The sequence below is a fragment of the Halichoeres trimaculatus genome, unplaced genomic scaffold, assembly GCF_033239565.1.
Source record: "Halichoeres trimaculatus isolate MK-OKI-2021-1 unplaced genomic scaffold, fHalTri1.1 fHalTri1_scaffold_6, whole genome shotgun sequence".
In the NCBI taxonomy this organism is placed as follows: Eukaryota; Metazoa; Chordata; class Actinopteri; order Labriformes; family Labridae; genus Halichoeres; species Halichoeres trimaculatus.
This window is the reverse complement of record NW_027437184.1, coordinates 30844796-30861480: the sequence shown is the minus strand read 5'-3', so window position 1 is coordinate 30861480 and position 16685 is coordinate 30844796. Positions and strand designations below refer to the sequence as shown.

At 40.0% G+C, this 16685-nt stretch overlaps 1 protein-coding gene across 2 annotated transcripts in view; it reads left to right on the top strand.

Annotated features, from left to right (window-relative positions):
• The window catches only part of ints2 (integrator complex subunit 2), a 45871-nt gene that overhangs the window by 4307 nt on the left and 24879 nt on the right, over positions 1-16685 (top strand). For both annotated transcript variants that reach the window (XM_074672966.1, XM_074672965.1), the window contains 8 exons: positions 1451-1589; positions 6874-6976; positions 8805-8918; positions 12587-12717; positions 13941-14111; positions 14493-14713; positions 14913-15038; positions 15248-15319. In XM_074672966.1, coding sequence (XP_074529067.1) covers positions 1451-1589; positions 6874-6976; positions 8805-8918; positions 12587-12717; positions 13941-14111; positions 14493-14713; positions 14913-15038; positions 15248-15319 — 1077 coding nt within the window. The remainder of the gene's footprint in view (positions 1-1450; positions 1590-6873; positions 6977-8804; positions 8919-12586; positions 12718-13940; positions 14112-14492; positions 14714-14912; positions 15039-15247; positions 15320-16685) is intronic.

The following is a 16685-nucleotide window of genomic DNA, read 5'->3' as shown; positions in this document are numbered from 1 at the left end:
GTCATGTTTGAATCTTCTGCTGCCTTGTCACTGTTTTGGATGGTTAAATGTTTGTGTGTGTGTGTGTGTGTGTGTGTGTGTGTGTGTGTGTGTGTGTGTGTGTGTGTGTGTGTGTGTGTGTGTGTGTGTGTCTGTGTCTGTGTCTGTGTGTCTGTGTTGGTGTGTGTGTATTTGTGTGTATGTGTTTGGGTTGGCTGTATGCGTTCGTGTAAGACAGTTTGGGTTGGCTGTCCTGGCATAATAAAGAAACATATGTGTTGCTCTGTCCTTCAAAGACCTAATCAGTGATTACCCACAGCTGTGTGGTTACCATGGTGATCATCATGATGTCATAATGAGTGTGACATGGCAGTTGAACTTTGGAACTCCTTTGTATCCACTGATCTTAAGCTGGATTTTTGGGCTAGACATAGGTCCGAACAAACTGCATTTACCCTGAAACCCTAAGGGCTAGAAGAAAAACAAAAACATTGTGAGAATCTGGAGACTCTGATGAACAAGATGCTGTTCTTCCCAGAACTGTGGGATTAAAACTGACCGTAGGAGGGTGATGTATAAAAGTAGTTAGGAATCAAGTTGATGAGAAATATAGGTCAGATTTTAACATTACTACAGGTTACAGGGATATGAGCGTTACTCTCACACTGAGGCGTTTTTTGGCAAAACTGTACATTTTTTTGGTAAAATACTGCCTTTGTAAGAAGCAGGAGCCTTCAGGGAACGTCGTGATGTAGTTTTTATTTACCTGCTGTGAAGATTTTGGAAGTTATGACGATTCGATCGAGATTCGCACAACCTTACTGCAGCAGCCTCTCTCACTCTATTTGAAAACATTCCGCAGTCTAGCAGCTTCGATTTCAGGGCAAAGTGGGAAAAGTTTATGTTGCTTGAAGAGTGAAATCTCAAAAACAGTAAAAGCTGTTGAAGAGCAGATAAAAACCTGAAGAGAGGAAAGATAGCTGAACATTTTAAAGTTTAATTGAAGTCTGTAAGTGGAAGTAAGCTGAAGTTAGAGCTTGTTAAAGTTGAAGGAGATTTAAAGGAAGGAGCTGACATTTCCCATCTGTTTAACATAGAGAAATTTTTTTGGAAAAAGCTGAATAAATCAAAAAGTTTAATAGTTAGAAAAGTGAAAAGATATAGCACACATGTCCTGAACAAGCTGAATAATTTAAAAGTTGAACGGTGAAAATCGGACAAAATTTGAAGGTTGTGAAAAGGTCCAAAAAACGTACGGAAGAATAAGAAGAAGAAGAAGAAGAAGTGGAATAAAGTCACAGGATAACAATATGTTGAAATGCTGAGTCAGCATTTCAACATAATTATTACAAGAATAGGACTGTGCACAGTGGTTACATACTTTTATCAGAATCAAGTTAAAGGAGTAAAAATGCCCTTGGGTTGTTTCAAGTTTAAACAAAGTGTGAGTTTTTGTGTGTTTTCTTTCCAGGCACAAGGCAGGGGGGTCTAATGGAGAAAGCATTCTGGTGTCACAGCTCCAGCACGGTCTGACTCTGGAGTTTGAACACAGCGATCCCCTCAGGAGACTCCGTCTGACCCTCAGTGAGCTCCTGGCCATCATGAACAAGGTACAGTCAGAAATCTTTGCTTTATTCAGTCGAACAAAGAACACAGGAAACGAATTAGGTTCATTATAACGGTGCATGCAGGTTTTTATTGTTTTAATGAACAGCAAATTTCAATGAAAAAGAGAAAGAATGATATCAGCTTAATATTGCCAAATTAGTTTGATTAATTAAACCAAGAGGTTTTGTGTAACATTGAGATGGGGGAGAGGCATTTTCAATGATGAACTGTTGAGAGAAAGAGTTCTCAAAGGGATGAAACAATATTAAAATTCTCAGGATACAATCATGTCATTATTTCAAGTAATGCAGCATTCATTATGAACTTTTGAGAGAGAAAGGGAAAAAAAAGATTTTAAAAAGATTTTTAAAAAGCCCTTATGACACTGAGACAGGGTATGAAATGAGTCAAATGACTGATTAAACCCTTTTATTTGCTGAAGTAATTGCACCAGCTTGACCTTGTGAATGAAACAGCTCATACTCACAGTATCACATCTTTGAAATGGTTGATTAAAACAAATCACCTCTGTTGGATTCAGTGTATGATTGAAAGGTAGTTTGTATTTTCGGACAATACCTTTAATTTTCCATTCACTGGTCTCTACATGTGTATCACAGCTCTGAGTTAGTCTCAAAGTCCGCCTGTCTGTGGTGAACGAGGGAGATGCTCTCTGCCTTTGAGTTCTGTACACTGTAGCCTGTGTTTCTTTGTAGAGAGCTCGTTCTAGTGTTTGACTGAAGTAAGATCATGCTAGGACTAGGGGTGGGCAGTATACCTGTTTCACCACCGTCACCGGTATCACAAGTTGCCACGAAATGAATTTTGCTATACCGTAATTACCGCAGTAAAGCCATATCTATGGTCAAACCTCAAAACCTAAAATGTGATAAAACCATTTTTAACAAAAGTAGTGGCATCAAAATTAACGTTTTGAAGCAAACTGAAACCATAGTTTGCAGACTGTGAGCTGCTACATTTATCACATGCTGCGGCTTAAACAATGGTGTGGCTAAATTAAAGATTTTAACGGTCTAAGGAGCTTTATAGCCTCGTAGCATTAAAACCAAGATAATCCTCCATTATTTTCTTTATCAATAAAATGCGTGCCAATGAAAAATATGAGTTTTGCCGAGCTGTGGCGGAGTTGAGGCATAAATAGCCAGCCTGCTCTGGTGTCTCTGGACAGATTGGCCGCTGTCACGTCAGTAGGTGTTTCTGCTGATGGGAAAGGTACAACAAGCGTTTTGCTAGTTTTTTTATAAGTTTATTTTCAGTTTTTTGACCAATATGCATGTAGCTGAAAAATACCTTTGATAGACTCTTGTTCTGAGGATGAAGCCTGAGCGCTGTTGTGGTTCAGGCTGAGTCTGAACTCTCGCCCTCTGTTCTTCTGTCAAAATCACTGATCAGTCAGTATCTCTGCGTTGTCTGTTTGTTGTCCAAAAAACATGATAGCTGCGGAAAAATCACGCAAGTTAAATTTTGTGTCATGACACAGCCGTCTATATTACAGCAGCAGCGTTTAGAGGAATAAAAGGTCAGAATTCTTAAGCGCTATATTAGATAACCTGACAGGCTTCAGAAAACATACAGAACATAAATTTAGGAACTCACGGAACGAAGAACTAGTAATGTTAATTTTTACAAATTTATTTGCTTCCACAATGTTATTAGTTAATTGCTCACCCTTTTTAGATAACATGCAAAAAGTTATTTTTTTCCTGTAAATATATCCTCAGACCCAGTTTTCTCACCAGTACAGTGCACTTTAAGCTCGAAATGGGATAAGTTTCTCTTCCAACAGCACATTGTGGGCAAAGGCCTTTTTCTAACCCAATATTAGACATTTTCCACCTGCTAAGTACACTTATAACACAAAACAGAGTCAGAATCATGTTTTTAAAAGACTTCACTTTTTTACATGTTGGAAAACTGCTATATAATACTGTAAACGCAATACGAAGGAAAAATACCGTGATGTAAATTTTGGGCCATATCGCCTCCCCCTAGCTAGGACTTATTACTTTGGCTGCACTGTCGACTCCCCTAAATCCTTTGTGGTTGACTTCAGAAAACAGCAGTCTTTGGCCTTATAATTAATACACTTTGTGCTCAAACTTTTATGGGGAGGTAAGAATCAAAAAGCTCCTTGAAACTTTTGACCTGACTAAATATGTTTCTTTGCATACCCTTACATTTTTTGGGGTGACACTTTGCCATGTTTACCTCTTGTAACACTTGTCTAACACGTAGTCTCCAACTTGTGGGACACCACAGTTTTGCAGTGTATGCATATTCTTATTTGTTGGTCCAGAATTCTTCCAGACTGCAGATTTAAAGCAGCTGGAGCCTCCACAGTTTCAAAAACATCTCTCTGTTCTTCCCCATGAACCCTAGTGTCCCCTTATTCACTGTACCAAGCTGAGGCAGAGAGTGTGCAGAGCATAAAGGATGAAGGACATGCACGCAGCAATGATCACTGTTGTACCTCTATACCTCTGCTCTGCTTCACTGCGGCTGAAACAAAACTACATCTTTGTCAGGAAGACCTGTGGTTTCATACCATCACAGGTCCATGACAGCATCACAAAACTCTAAACCCAGTCGGACTTTGACGATACCATTACATCCCTTCTATCAAACAAAAATACTGATGGATTCAAAGCATCATAAAATACAAATAAAATGTGTTAAAGCAGTATTTCAATCAATCAATCAATCAATCTTTATTTATATAGCGCCAAATCATAACAAATGTTATTTCAAGACACTTTACAAAAACATTTACAGGTCTAGACCCGTAAATGTTAATAAAATTTTATTAGCAGAAACCCAACATCAAGACAAGATAAGGAGTCTTATCTTATCTTAATCCACCATGAGTACAGGACTTTGCAGCATTTAGCAAGTTACAATGGCAAGGAAAAACTTCCCTTTAACGGGCAGAAACCTCGGACAGAACCAGACTCATGTTAGACAGACATCTGTCTCGACTGTGTTGGGGTTAGAGAGAGACAGATAGAGGAGAGAGAGTGGGAGGGGGGGGGGGGGGGGGGAAGGAGGGGGGGGGGGGGGGTAGGGATACACACACACGCACACAGACACACACACAGACACACATACACACACACACACACACACACAGAAAGGGAGAGAGAGAGAAACAGACGCAGTCTGAAGTTTGGCGCTGTGGCGACAGTTAAGGTGAAACCAGCAGGCCAAATCCAAAGCTGTAGTAGCTGGTGTCGGACAGGAGCACAGCAGCAGGCCGTCTTCTTCACCGATCCCCAGGAACCTACAAGACAAACTCAGACCCTCCCAGAGAGGTGTATGGTCAGTAACTATAACAGGACATTAAGACTAGAAGTTAGACTGACAGAAAAAGAGGGAAACAGGAGCCCTGTGTGTCAGTTCCCCCCAGCAGTCTAAACCTATAGCAGCATGACTAAGAGCTGGTTCAGATCTGATCCAGCTCTAACTGTAAGCTTTATCAAAAAGGAAAGTTTTAAGTCTACTCTTAAAGGTTGAGACCGTGTCTGCTCCCCGGACCTCAACCGGTAAGTTATTCCAAAGAAGAGGAGCCTGATAACTAAAGGCTCGACCTCCCATACTACTTTTAGAGACCCTAGGTACAACGAGCAGACCTGCATGTTGAGAACGCAAAGACCTAGACGGATTATACGGAACAATTAAGTCTTTAAGATACGATGGCCCGATGCCATTAAGCGCTTTGTAAGTCAAAAGAAGAATTTTAAACTCTATCCTAGATTTTATAGGTAACCAGTGTAGAGACGCTAACACTGGAGAGATGTGCTCTCTCCTTCCAGTCCAAGTCAGTACCCGAGCGGCAGCATTCTGAACCAGCTGAAGAGTCCTAATAGACTTATTAGGACAGCCGGATAGAAGAGAGTTACAGTAGTCCAGCCTAGAAGAAACGAAAGCATGGACCAGTTTCTCAGCGTCGCTCCGAGACAAGATGTGTCTAATTCTCTTGATATTGCGAAGATGAAAAAATGCCGTCCTTGAGACCTGTTGGATGTGAGAGTTAAAGGACAGGTCCTGATCCAAAAGAACTCCCAGGTTCCTGACAGTGGTGCTGGAAGCCAAGCTGATGTCGTCAGAGGCGGCGATGTTGTTCAAGAAAGCTTCTCTGAGATGTTTAGGTCCAAGAACAATGACTTCAGTCTTCTCTGAGTTCAGCAGTAAGAAGTTTCTGCTCATCCAGGACCTTACGTCTTTGAGGCATGCTTCAAGTTTAGATAAGCGGTTGGTTTCTTCAGGCTTCATTGACAAGTAAAGCTGAGTGTCATCTGCATAGCAGTGAAAGTTTATGGAGTGTTTCCTCAATATAGTGCCGAGAGGAAGCATATACAAGATGAAAAGAATCAGTCCGAGCACTGAACCTTGAGGAACTCCATATTGCACCCTGGTGTGAGAAGAAGAGACGTTGTTCACATGAACAAACTGATGTTGATCCGAAAGATACGATCGAAGCCAGGCTAAAGCGGTTCCTGAGATACCAAGAAGACTCTCTAATCTCCTCAGAAGAATGCAATGATCAATAGTGTCGAAAGCGGCACTAAGATCAAGCAAGACAAGCACAGAAAGAAGACCACTGTCCGAAGCCAAAAGTAGATCGTTGGTTACTTTCAGCAGCGCAGTCTCAGTGCTGTGGTGAGCTCTGAACCCAGATTGAAAGACCTCAAAAAGACTGTTGCTATGAAGAAAATCACAGAGCTGACTCGCAACAACTTTCTCCAAGATCTTAGAAACGAAAGAGAGGTTAGATATCGGTCTGTAGTTGACAAAAGAGCCTGAATCAAGTGTAGGCTTTTTAAGAAGAGGCTTAATAACAGCAACTTTAAAAAGTTGGGGCACGTAGCCCGACAGTAAAGACGCATTAATCATCCTTAGTAAAGAAGATCCGACCAAGGGAAAGACTTCCTTTAACAGCCAAGCTGGGATGGGATCCAGAAGACAAGTTGATGGTTTGGCTGAAGTGACAGTTGAATCCAGCTCTGACAGGTCCACAGGCGAGAAGCAGTCCAGGAGTATATTAGCTCTAAGCGACGTTTCCGCAAATTCGCCATCGATCGAAGGTTCTATCACGGTTGCATGTAACACGCTACTAATTTTATCTCTAATTTTCAGAAACAAGATGCTCTCACTTTGACCAATGAGTAAACTTCTCTCTAGACCAAGTTTGTCCTCCAGTTCTTGACCTCATAGGACCTGTTAAATGATTGATGGATCACAGCTGTCTGTTTTTCTGTTGTTTCTCAGGTGGCAGACTCTAATGGAGAATTTTTCCTGAAATCCTCTGAACTCTTTGAGAGCCCGGTCTACCTGGAAGAAGTGGCTGATGTCCTCTGCATTTTACAAGCAGGTATTCAACTCATTTCAACTTCTTTACAGTTTGTTAACGAGCTCATAGGAATTACTGTGAAAACCAGAGAACCCTCAGAATTACAGGTATTGCTGTTTAAAGTTTGTGATATATCACATTTACCCAAATATAAGCTAAGTTTTTTTGTGTTGTCGTTGAATATAATGTGAAAGGGGGGGTTGTCTCATTATGAGGTTCTAACCATTGACACATGCTAATAGATGTCTGTGGTAGCTGTACAACCACAATAGCAGAGAGCGCTAGTTTATTATAAAGGCAGTGACCTCACAGTGGCTGCAGTGATCTGCCAATCACTGTATAAAAAAGGGATGCCCACTACCAGAGCTGTCATCAGAATCACATTTGAAAAACAGATCTTAGTGATTATATTTAAAGTCAAAAATGAAAACAGTCTCCAATTAGAATTCCAATGATTTTCTCAGAATTTCAATAAAGAATAGTTCTTTTGAGAACAAAGTAAATTTTGGTTGTCAAAGTTTTTTTTCTTAAGATTGGTCTCAAAAAGACAGGGTTGTCTTATAATCAGGGTCATCCTTTCTTGAGGTCTAAGGTCCAGAATGCCAAGAATGGGGCTTTGAATTATATTGTTGTTTTTTTTCCTTTGAGGACTGTAATTCATATAAAAAATATGTACTGGACATGAACAAACAACTTAAAAGGTTTTATTATTACGCTGATGAACTCTTTGTAGGTAAAGTTAACAAAGTAGATCGTATTTTACTCAAAAAGCAGTGGAACATTTTTTTTTTTGATTCACAGATCAACCACTAAGGTTATTTCTTCCTTAAGGGAAAACTAAATATTAACTGTCAGGTAATACTCAAATTCTTTAAGGTGGTAGTTTGCTTGGACTATCTTTTGTTTGATGAGGTAGTTAGACAGGAATTATTGTAAAGATTTCAGTAGATACTTCCTCCCTATCATTGACGTGTTTCTAAATAAGTTTTTTACAACATTTAAAGTTAAAGATATTTTAAACATAGATATTACGTAACAATGCTGGATGTTCATCTGCATGAGATCTTAACAAGACTCATTTAAAGGTGGTTGAGGTCATCACATAAGGATCTGCTAACAGGTTCACGATACATTGGAGGGGTGGACCTAAAACACAAAGTTAAGTCCACTGCTGCCCTTACCAGGGCTTCAGAGGGCTGGCCAATTAGAGAGGAGGGGGTTTGTGGAGCGGGAGTTTTAAAGAGACAGCTCATGGGACAAAGGGGAAACAAAGACAGAGGCTGAAGTGTGGGTTTTCCAAAACACCAGAGTGAGGAAGAGAGATGTTTTTTTTTTTCATCATTTAAAGCTGATATAAGGGTACTAGAGGGACAGTATTAAGCCAAACCAAAGTCACAATACCTTCTCTTTAATGATGCTATGAGGAGGATCTGTTTTAATTGGACCACTTTGCCACCTTCTGGCCCAGAGTCTCACGCACACTGTTATAAAAATGTGACATTTAACCAGGCATGTGTTTGTTTTGGACCTAATTTTCTTTGTTCAAGACAACTTTTTACCGGATACTACCCGATGAGGTAAAGTATTTATCAGAAAAGTTATGTAGTGTTGCTGTCTGAAGCCATTCAGGTGTAAAGCACGATATCCTTCAAACCTACCAAAGGGATTCCTAAAATGTCCAGAGCCCTCAGAGGAGTGATGGAGGTGTGAGAAGATGATAGAAACAGAGGGCAGAGTGTTCCTGACAGCGTGAGGCAGGGCAGCGTGACTCATGTCTGTTTACTGCTGTGCCACTCTCTACTCCCAGGATGAAGGTCTTCACTGTGTGTTTATTTTCTCCTTCCCTCAGAGCTGCCTTCCTTACTGCCCATCGTGGATGTGGCGGAGGCTTTGCTTCATGTCCGTAACGGCGACTGGTTTCTGTGCCTGCTGGTTGCTAATGTCCCTGACAGCTTCAATGAAGGTAATTCATCTGTTTCATAACAGTGCACATGCTGTCAGCTGATAATGTGAGATAGAGTGGCTGCTTAATTGCCAGTACCAGCTTCATATGTTTTGCGAGTGTGCCTGCTGTTGCAGGAATGCAGAGCCTGAGAAGCTTTCTTTGATAATTTAATTATAAGGAGATTGTTCCAGTGTTGCCACCACATATTTCCTTCCTGAGTTTTGCTGTTTCTGCTCTACTCCTAGCTGTGCCACACTGGCCCAAGGGTGTACGTATTTGTCTTTGATTGATGATGAACATTATTGTCTCGCTCTGGCTCACAGAGTGCAGCGTCTGTGCTTTCAGAGACGCATTATAAGAAAATGCCCACTGTCTCCAGTGCCTCCTTATCACGCAGAGGGTCAGGGCTGTGTCGATAGCTTTTGAGTGCATTTGTGTGTTTTTACAGCCGTCCACATCAAGGAGTCCTTTTGGCTCTGTTACAAAGAAAGACATTGTTTAGTCGAATTGAAAGTGAAATGAACTGATCAAAGGGTGAAGTGCTGGAAATGGCTCTGTCAAGAGGAATCAAGGTCTGTCGATTTGAACATGAGCTGGTCACCAGATCTCTCTCAAATGGCTCTTTCATGTTATACAAAATAACCCAGGAGTGAGGAGAAGGACATTAATATCATTCCAGTGCATGACTGAATTAGGGCTGCAACTAACGATTATTTTTAGTGTCGACTAATCTATCAATTATTTTTTCGATTAGTCGATTAATCACGATTATTTTGAGTTTCAACCTAATTTGGCCTTTAAAAGGTGCAGACCTTTATAATTCAACCTGTGTTTTGCATTTTTACTGCATTTACCCAGAGTTAGGTTCTCACCTCTGATTGGTCAGCCCTGTGTCACGTTTGTTTGTTTGTTTGTCTTTATTTCATTCTTGATGACGTGAAAAAATATAAGTACTAGGCTATACAAAAAATAAATAGGCTAAATCTCAAACTGAATAAAGCAGGTAACAGGGAAATTAAGTTGTTGTACGCAGTGTTGGACAGACCGCTTATTAGTGACTTTGGGCGTGTTTTCTAATGTTTATTTGCTTATTGGGGCTTGCTTTGCTCTCTGTGTGATCCCGTCTGAATCTCTCCCAGCTCTCCATAACAACGCGTTAAGTTTCGTTTCTCTACATGCGCTACTTCCACTTCGCTCATGCGCACTCCGCCCCTCCTCCTCCCTGCTGAGTGTTACCGCTGCAGTGTGAGCTTGAGAGTAATAAATGTCCTCTCTTTTCTAAAGTTAGGGGAGTTTTGACACTAGTTTGTCGCTTAGATCCTGAAAAATTGTCTGTAACAGAGAGTGAAGGAGACTCTCTAGATCACGTTATCAGACGCTAAACTCCGGGAGCTGTCAGGCTCCGTCAAAGCCTCCATCAGCGCATAGCGCTCTCTGGAAGTGGAGATTTTTCCTCATCAATATTCCTCACGTATGAACTTAGTGATCTTTTCCCATAAAAGTATCCAATAACACAGCACCTCATGGTGTGAACTGAAGTTACAAATGAGTGTTACCCCCTGGTATTTGATTTCACCATACGACAACAACAATAAAAACAATAATACGACGCGTCGACTATTAAAATTTGCGTCGATGAATTTTTTTCGTCGACGTAGTCGATTATGTCGACTAATCGTTGCAGCCCTAGACTGAATGCCTTTTAAAATGTCAGGAAAGTCAGGAATGTGAAATAAGGCTGAGAAAAGGCTGTTTCATCCTTTCTACAGAAAATAAATAAATCATATTTCCACAGTTGGATGTATTTATGAAGAAACATCTTGACTTTTAAAGTACATTATTAAATAAGCATGACTTACAGCTTAAAACACGTTTTGACTGAGCTTGATATAATAATGCCATATAATAATAAAATGTGCTGTATTTCAGCCCAGTAGTCATTCATTCATTCATTATCCTTTATTTGTTTCGGAGGGACACTGCACATTAATAAACATTTCATTAAAAAAAAAAATGTAAATGCACCCGAGTTAGCCAAAAGGCTAGTTTACATCGGCTGTCCCCCCTGCCAGAGCAGTATAGGCTAATACCTGGTAAGGAATAAATAAAAAAGACATACAATATACATATGCAAAGTGCAAATGCCATGCTGGTCCACAGTAAAATACAATGAAATACAAATACAAGAATAAAATACAATGTCATACACCATACTGGTTATAGGTATCAGTGTTCACATCTTTGGTTGTCAATTAGCCAACTCTTAAGTTTGCTTTTGAAGGATGTGTATGAGTTGGCCTCTCTGAGGCTTTGTGGGATCTTATTCCACTCTTGGGCTGTCTTGTAGGAGAACACAGACTGTCCAAATGAACTCTTACAGAGAGGGATTTTACAGTCACCTCTCAGTGCTCCTCTAGTTACAGCTACAGTGGTTGTTGAGGAACGAAAGTGTATTAGATTGCAGAGTGGCAGGGGTGCAGTGCGCTGATGAATCCGGAACATAAGACAACAATTTTTAAAAATAATGAGATTTTCCCAGCTTAACAGCCTGTATTTTTGTAATATGGTGCAGTGATGGTATGCTCTAGGTTTTTTATCCAAGACTTTCAAAACTTGTTTGTATAGAGACATGACAGGTGTTAAGGTAGTGCTGTTAGCAGTGAACCAGGTGGGTAAGCAGTAGTTTATGTGGGATAGTATAAGAGAAAACATGTACATTTTTGCAGCTTTGGTGGTCATGTGATTTCTAAGATGCCTGAAATTTGCCAAAGCAAACCTTACATTCTTGCAGATTTTGGAAACATGATTTTTAAATGTGAAATTACAGTCAATCACAATGCCTAAGTATTTGTATTCCTTTACTATTTGAATTCTCTGTCCAGCAAATAAAACTTCAGGTTCTATATGCGCTTTTTTTGTTTTGTCAAAGAACATTGCAACTGTTTTAGTGGTGTTTAGTTGTAAACAACAGTTGTTCAGCCACTCACTTACTGTGACCATGGTTTTTGTAAGTAGTGTAGCAGCTTCTGTGTGGTTTCTACCTTTGACAAAAATGACTGTGTCATCAGCGTACATGAGGACTTCGCAGTCCTGGCACACAGACGGGAGATCGTTGATGTAAAGACTAAAGAGGATTGGGCCTAGGACTGATCCTTGCGGAACACCTGACGTAAGGTTTTTATAGCTGGACATTGAATTATGGATTTTAACACACTGGGTTCGATTGGAAAGATACGATTTAAACCAAGCAGATGTGGATATAGAAAAATTAAATTGACTTAGTTTAGCCAGTAGGACGTGATGATTGACTGTGTCAAACGCTTTCCTAAGGTCAAGAAAGACAGCACCAACTACACCACCTCGGTCGATCAAGGATTTGACCCTCTCGGCAAAGTAAACAGTTGCAGTTTCTGTAGAGTGATTGGCCCTAAAGCCATGCTGCATAGGATGTAGAAGTTGATTGGTATCAAGGTAAGAGATTAATTGTTCTGCCACCAATTTTTCAATTACCTTAGATACGACAGGAAGTATACTTATGGGCCGATAGTTTGATACAGATTCAGGGTCGCCACTTTTGAAGATGGGAACAATAGCAGCTAATTTCCAATGTTCTGGGAAACCACCCTGAGTCTCTGAAAGTCCAGATGTTTCTTTTTTTTAATGGGTGTTAAATTGTGTGCTTGCAGTCTGTCGGGGATTGATCAAGAACGGAGAGCGTCAGGATGAAGAGAGTGTTGGGGGTCGACGCAGGACTGAGGCCCTCAGGCAGCTGTGTCAGATGAACCCCTCACAGGCCCTCAACATCAGAGCTATGGTGGTCAGTCCCTCACTTCACATTATCACAGGATACAAAACTATCAGCTTAAAAACACTTTATCCATAATCATCCAAAGTTTATCCATTCACATCAGAGAGCTCATCAAAGCTGCTTTATTCTGATGGGAACGCATTACAGCTGAATTTATTCAGCATCCTTTATTTAACACATCAATTATGCAGCTACAAACTGATTCTTGTTAGCACAGCTTTTGCATCTAATCACTTAGCACAAAGAAAGCTGGGATAGGGAAATGTTGACTATAACTGAATGTTTGAAATGATTATACACGTTCTCTTTACATTTATTTAAAGCAGTATACAAGTCTTTTTTATGCATTTTTAAGCTCTCTGCAAGTTATCTGCAAAATATGTGAGAAATACATTATTAAAATAGTAATGGATCAAGTGACTACATCAAAAATGAACAAATATTGAGGGTTGTCTGAGCCTATTTTGAAAAAAAAAAGTGTATCTGGGGCTGCAACTAACGATTAATTTAGTAATCGATTACTCTGACGTTTATAGATACGATTAATGGATGAATCGGACAAAAAAATAAGGATGAGAATGCAAAACAGTAAAATTCGCAAAACCACACGTGTTTATGTTTTAGCTGATGACGATTGTTTGCTTAATGATATATACAAAGAAACAACATATTTGAAAATTATTAAAGTCACCAGATGCTACATTTATAAAGTATAAAAAGTGATATGAATGTATTGTCACGTAAAGAATCAACAGTATGGGCAGAATAACTCTGGGCTCTGCTATTATTAGCGTGTTTGTTGTTTCCCTCACCTGCCGGCTTGACTCCTCTTTGCCACACTGATCTGTTTACATGTGACGCATACAGCCCTGCAGCCCAGGTAATCTACACTCAGTCAAGTAGGTGGCAGTAATGCACTTTCAGCGATTCACCAACCGCTAAATAATCCAACAAAAAGGAAGAAAACAAATAAACTGAAGGCAAACTAATACAGTAATAACCCAGCACAGTGCATCGATAATAGAAAAACGTTGCCTACACTTTTAGGAATCGATTTTTATTGATTTTATGGATTCATCTTTGCAGCCATAAAAATATCTTAAAATCTTAACAGATCCTGAAAATGTGAGACTCAACATAGCGCGCAATGCCATGCGATTACCTTTAAGGACCAGCCAGAGTCCCTACTACTGATTCAGTGTTACAAATGATTGTGTTTGTTCTGTTTTCAGGTGGAGGAGTGTCACCTGCCTGGTTTAGGTGTGGCTCTGACTCTGGACTATAAACCAGATACAGCAGATGAGGCGGTCAGTCCTCTGGTCTCTTATGTCAGCGGACTCCTGCTGGGTACCAACAGCAAAGTCCGAACCTGGTTCAGCATGTTTATTCGCAACGGACAACAGGTGAGGGCCCAGGGTTTGTGACCTACTGCAGTTATAGTGTTAAGTTACACAAACACAAATGACCAGTTTAAATGAAACAGAGATTTCTCTTCATTCTCCTCAATTTTGTTTTAACTTTTGGTCATATAGAATAGAAAAGAATATAATGGAAAATGCTTTATTTATCCCTGATGGGAAATTCAAGAGGAGTCACAGCAGCAATCAATACAACAAAAGTAAGAAAGTGTATAGAAAGTTCAAAAAGGTCCATAAGAAAATAAACGCTGACGGCTTGGCCATATGATTTACTTTATCACATATTTTGACAAAATAAAAAACATGAAATGATCTAAACTTAAATCTCAACATGCCATTGAACTCATGTCTTTCCCTCTGCACCAGCGAAAGAGAGAAAGCAGCTCCGTGCTGTGGCAGATGCGCAGACAGCTCCTGTTGGAGTTGGTCGCCATCCTACCACGCTCACGTAGCACCCACGTACCGAACGACCAGGACATGGAAGAGGACACCAGCACGGGGTACTCTGGTCTCAGAGAGGAGCATGTGGTGAAAGCCAGCGCCTTGCTCCGACTGTACTGTGCCCTCATGGGTATCGCAGGTCTCAGGTAGGTCACAGATGAAGCCTAAGCCCTCCTGATGTTTCAGATTTGAACCATTTTTGGTGCACACCAGAGATTTTCAGTGTCATTTTGAATCATCAGAGCTGCCTTTTTGTTTTCTCTGAATACTTTTTTTCAGTCCAGACCCTGTAATTAGTTGATTTAAACGTTAGTCATGTTTTGAAATCAAAACTATCTCAAACAGACCCACAGATGAAGAATCCGAGCAGCTCTTACAGCTAATGACCAGCCGGCCCCCAGCCACTCCTGCTGGTGTTCGCTTTGTTTCTCTGTCATTCTGCAAGCTGCTGGCCTTCCCCACTCTGGTCAGGTAAAGGAAACTTGTCTCAGTATCTCTTTTCTTAGAAGTCTTTGTTTTATTTAGCAAATACAAACACATTCAACCTGCAGAGGACTGAGAGTTTGATTCACTGCCAGTGCGTGTACTGCCAAATGTGCCGGTGCATTTTGGCACTTGATTTTGTCCTTTTGTTATATGAGAGTAGTTCTCATTCTGTGTGTGTGTCTTTTTGTGTCCAGCACTCCAGAGCAGGAACAGCTGATGGTCATGTGGCTCAGCTGGATGATCAAAGAGGAGGAATACTTTGAGAGGTAAGAGAATCTAAATACTGATAATGAATATGACTGAACAGGCTTTTACTATGTTGATCAACTGTTGACACATGAGCCTGAAATTATCAGTCTAAAAATTGTATTCATGTGAAATTCATCCCATTTAACTTGGTTTAGTGACACAAGCTTACAGAAGTCTGTAGAATACAGCAGCCTAGGGATGTCCTAATACAGATTTTTTGGCTTCAGATCCAATCCAATTTTTAATGATATGTTTTGCCAATACTGATCCGATATCAATCCCATGTCTTTCTCTGATAACTCCCATACTCTGTTGGGTGATTCCATTATAAACAATGAATCATGTTAGTTGTATTAAAGTGAGCCCTGTTGGTTTCCCCTCCATGAACACTCACTTTACAAATGTTGCAAGATGCTGTTTTACTATCACTGCTTTCCAAAGAAAAGCAGACATGTTTGCAGCGTGGTTTGATTTACAGCAGTCGTAAAGCATGATGGTGCTGAAAACACATAAAAACTGGATCTGTCCTGACTAGTAACGAACTCAAATCTATCTGATCCTCCAAAAATAGCCGCATCGGGCGCTGATACAGATCAGTGTATTGGATTGGGGCATCCCCACAGCAGTGGATTAACACAAGGAGCTTTTTTAAATAATAAAACTAGAACGGATAAAGCTTTTAGTATCCTTATGATAATAATGCTGATTCATAGATGGTCATACATTATAGTTTTTTTCTGGATCTATGAGTATACTATAAGTGTTTTCTTACATAAATGCTTTAAATAAATGAACCTTAACATTACTCATCAAGTCTGAAAAGCACATCTGAACCCCCCAAAAAACTGAAAAAAAGTGCTGGAAAATAAACAATTCATATCATTAAAACATATCTTAACAACAAATATGGGGAGGGTTAATTTTCTAAAATAAAAAAACTATTTTAAGTCACATAAACAACAGCAATAAAGGAAAAGAGATCATTAAGATTCAGAGTCTATTGCCTACTCATCAGTAAACAGATCACCATAACACAATGACAAAACCCAAGACAATTTTTGGTGCAAGAGGTAATTTAAAAAGTTGAAACCTTCGAGCCTAATAGTGAAATCAAAAAAATGATTAAAATATTCACAAGACTCCTAACCCATTCATGATAAATTGGCTGAGCGGGCCTCATACACCAAAGTCTGCCCCAGACAGGCCTCCAGAGGGCTGGCCAATCAGAGAGGAGGGGATTTATAGAATAGGGAGCCTTAAAGAGACAGTAGCTTAACCAAAAAGTTTTAGACAGAGGCTTAAGAAAGTCACGTGAGTCACATAAAGCTGCGACCTGAGATCTATTTTTTTTAATCTAAAGATTAAAAAGCACATTTTGCTCTC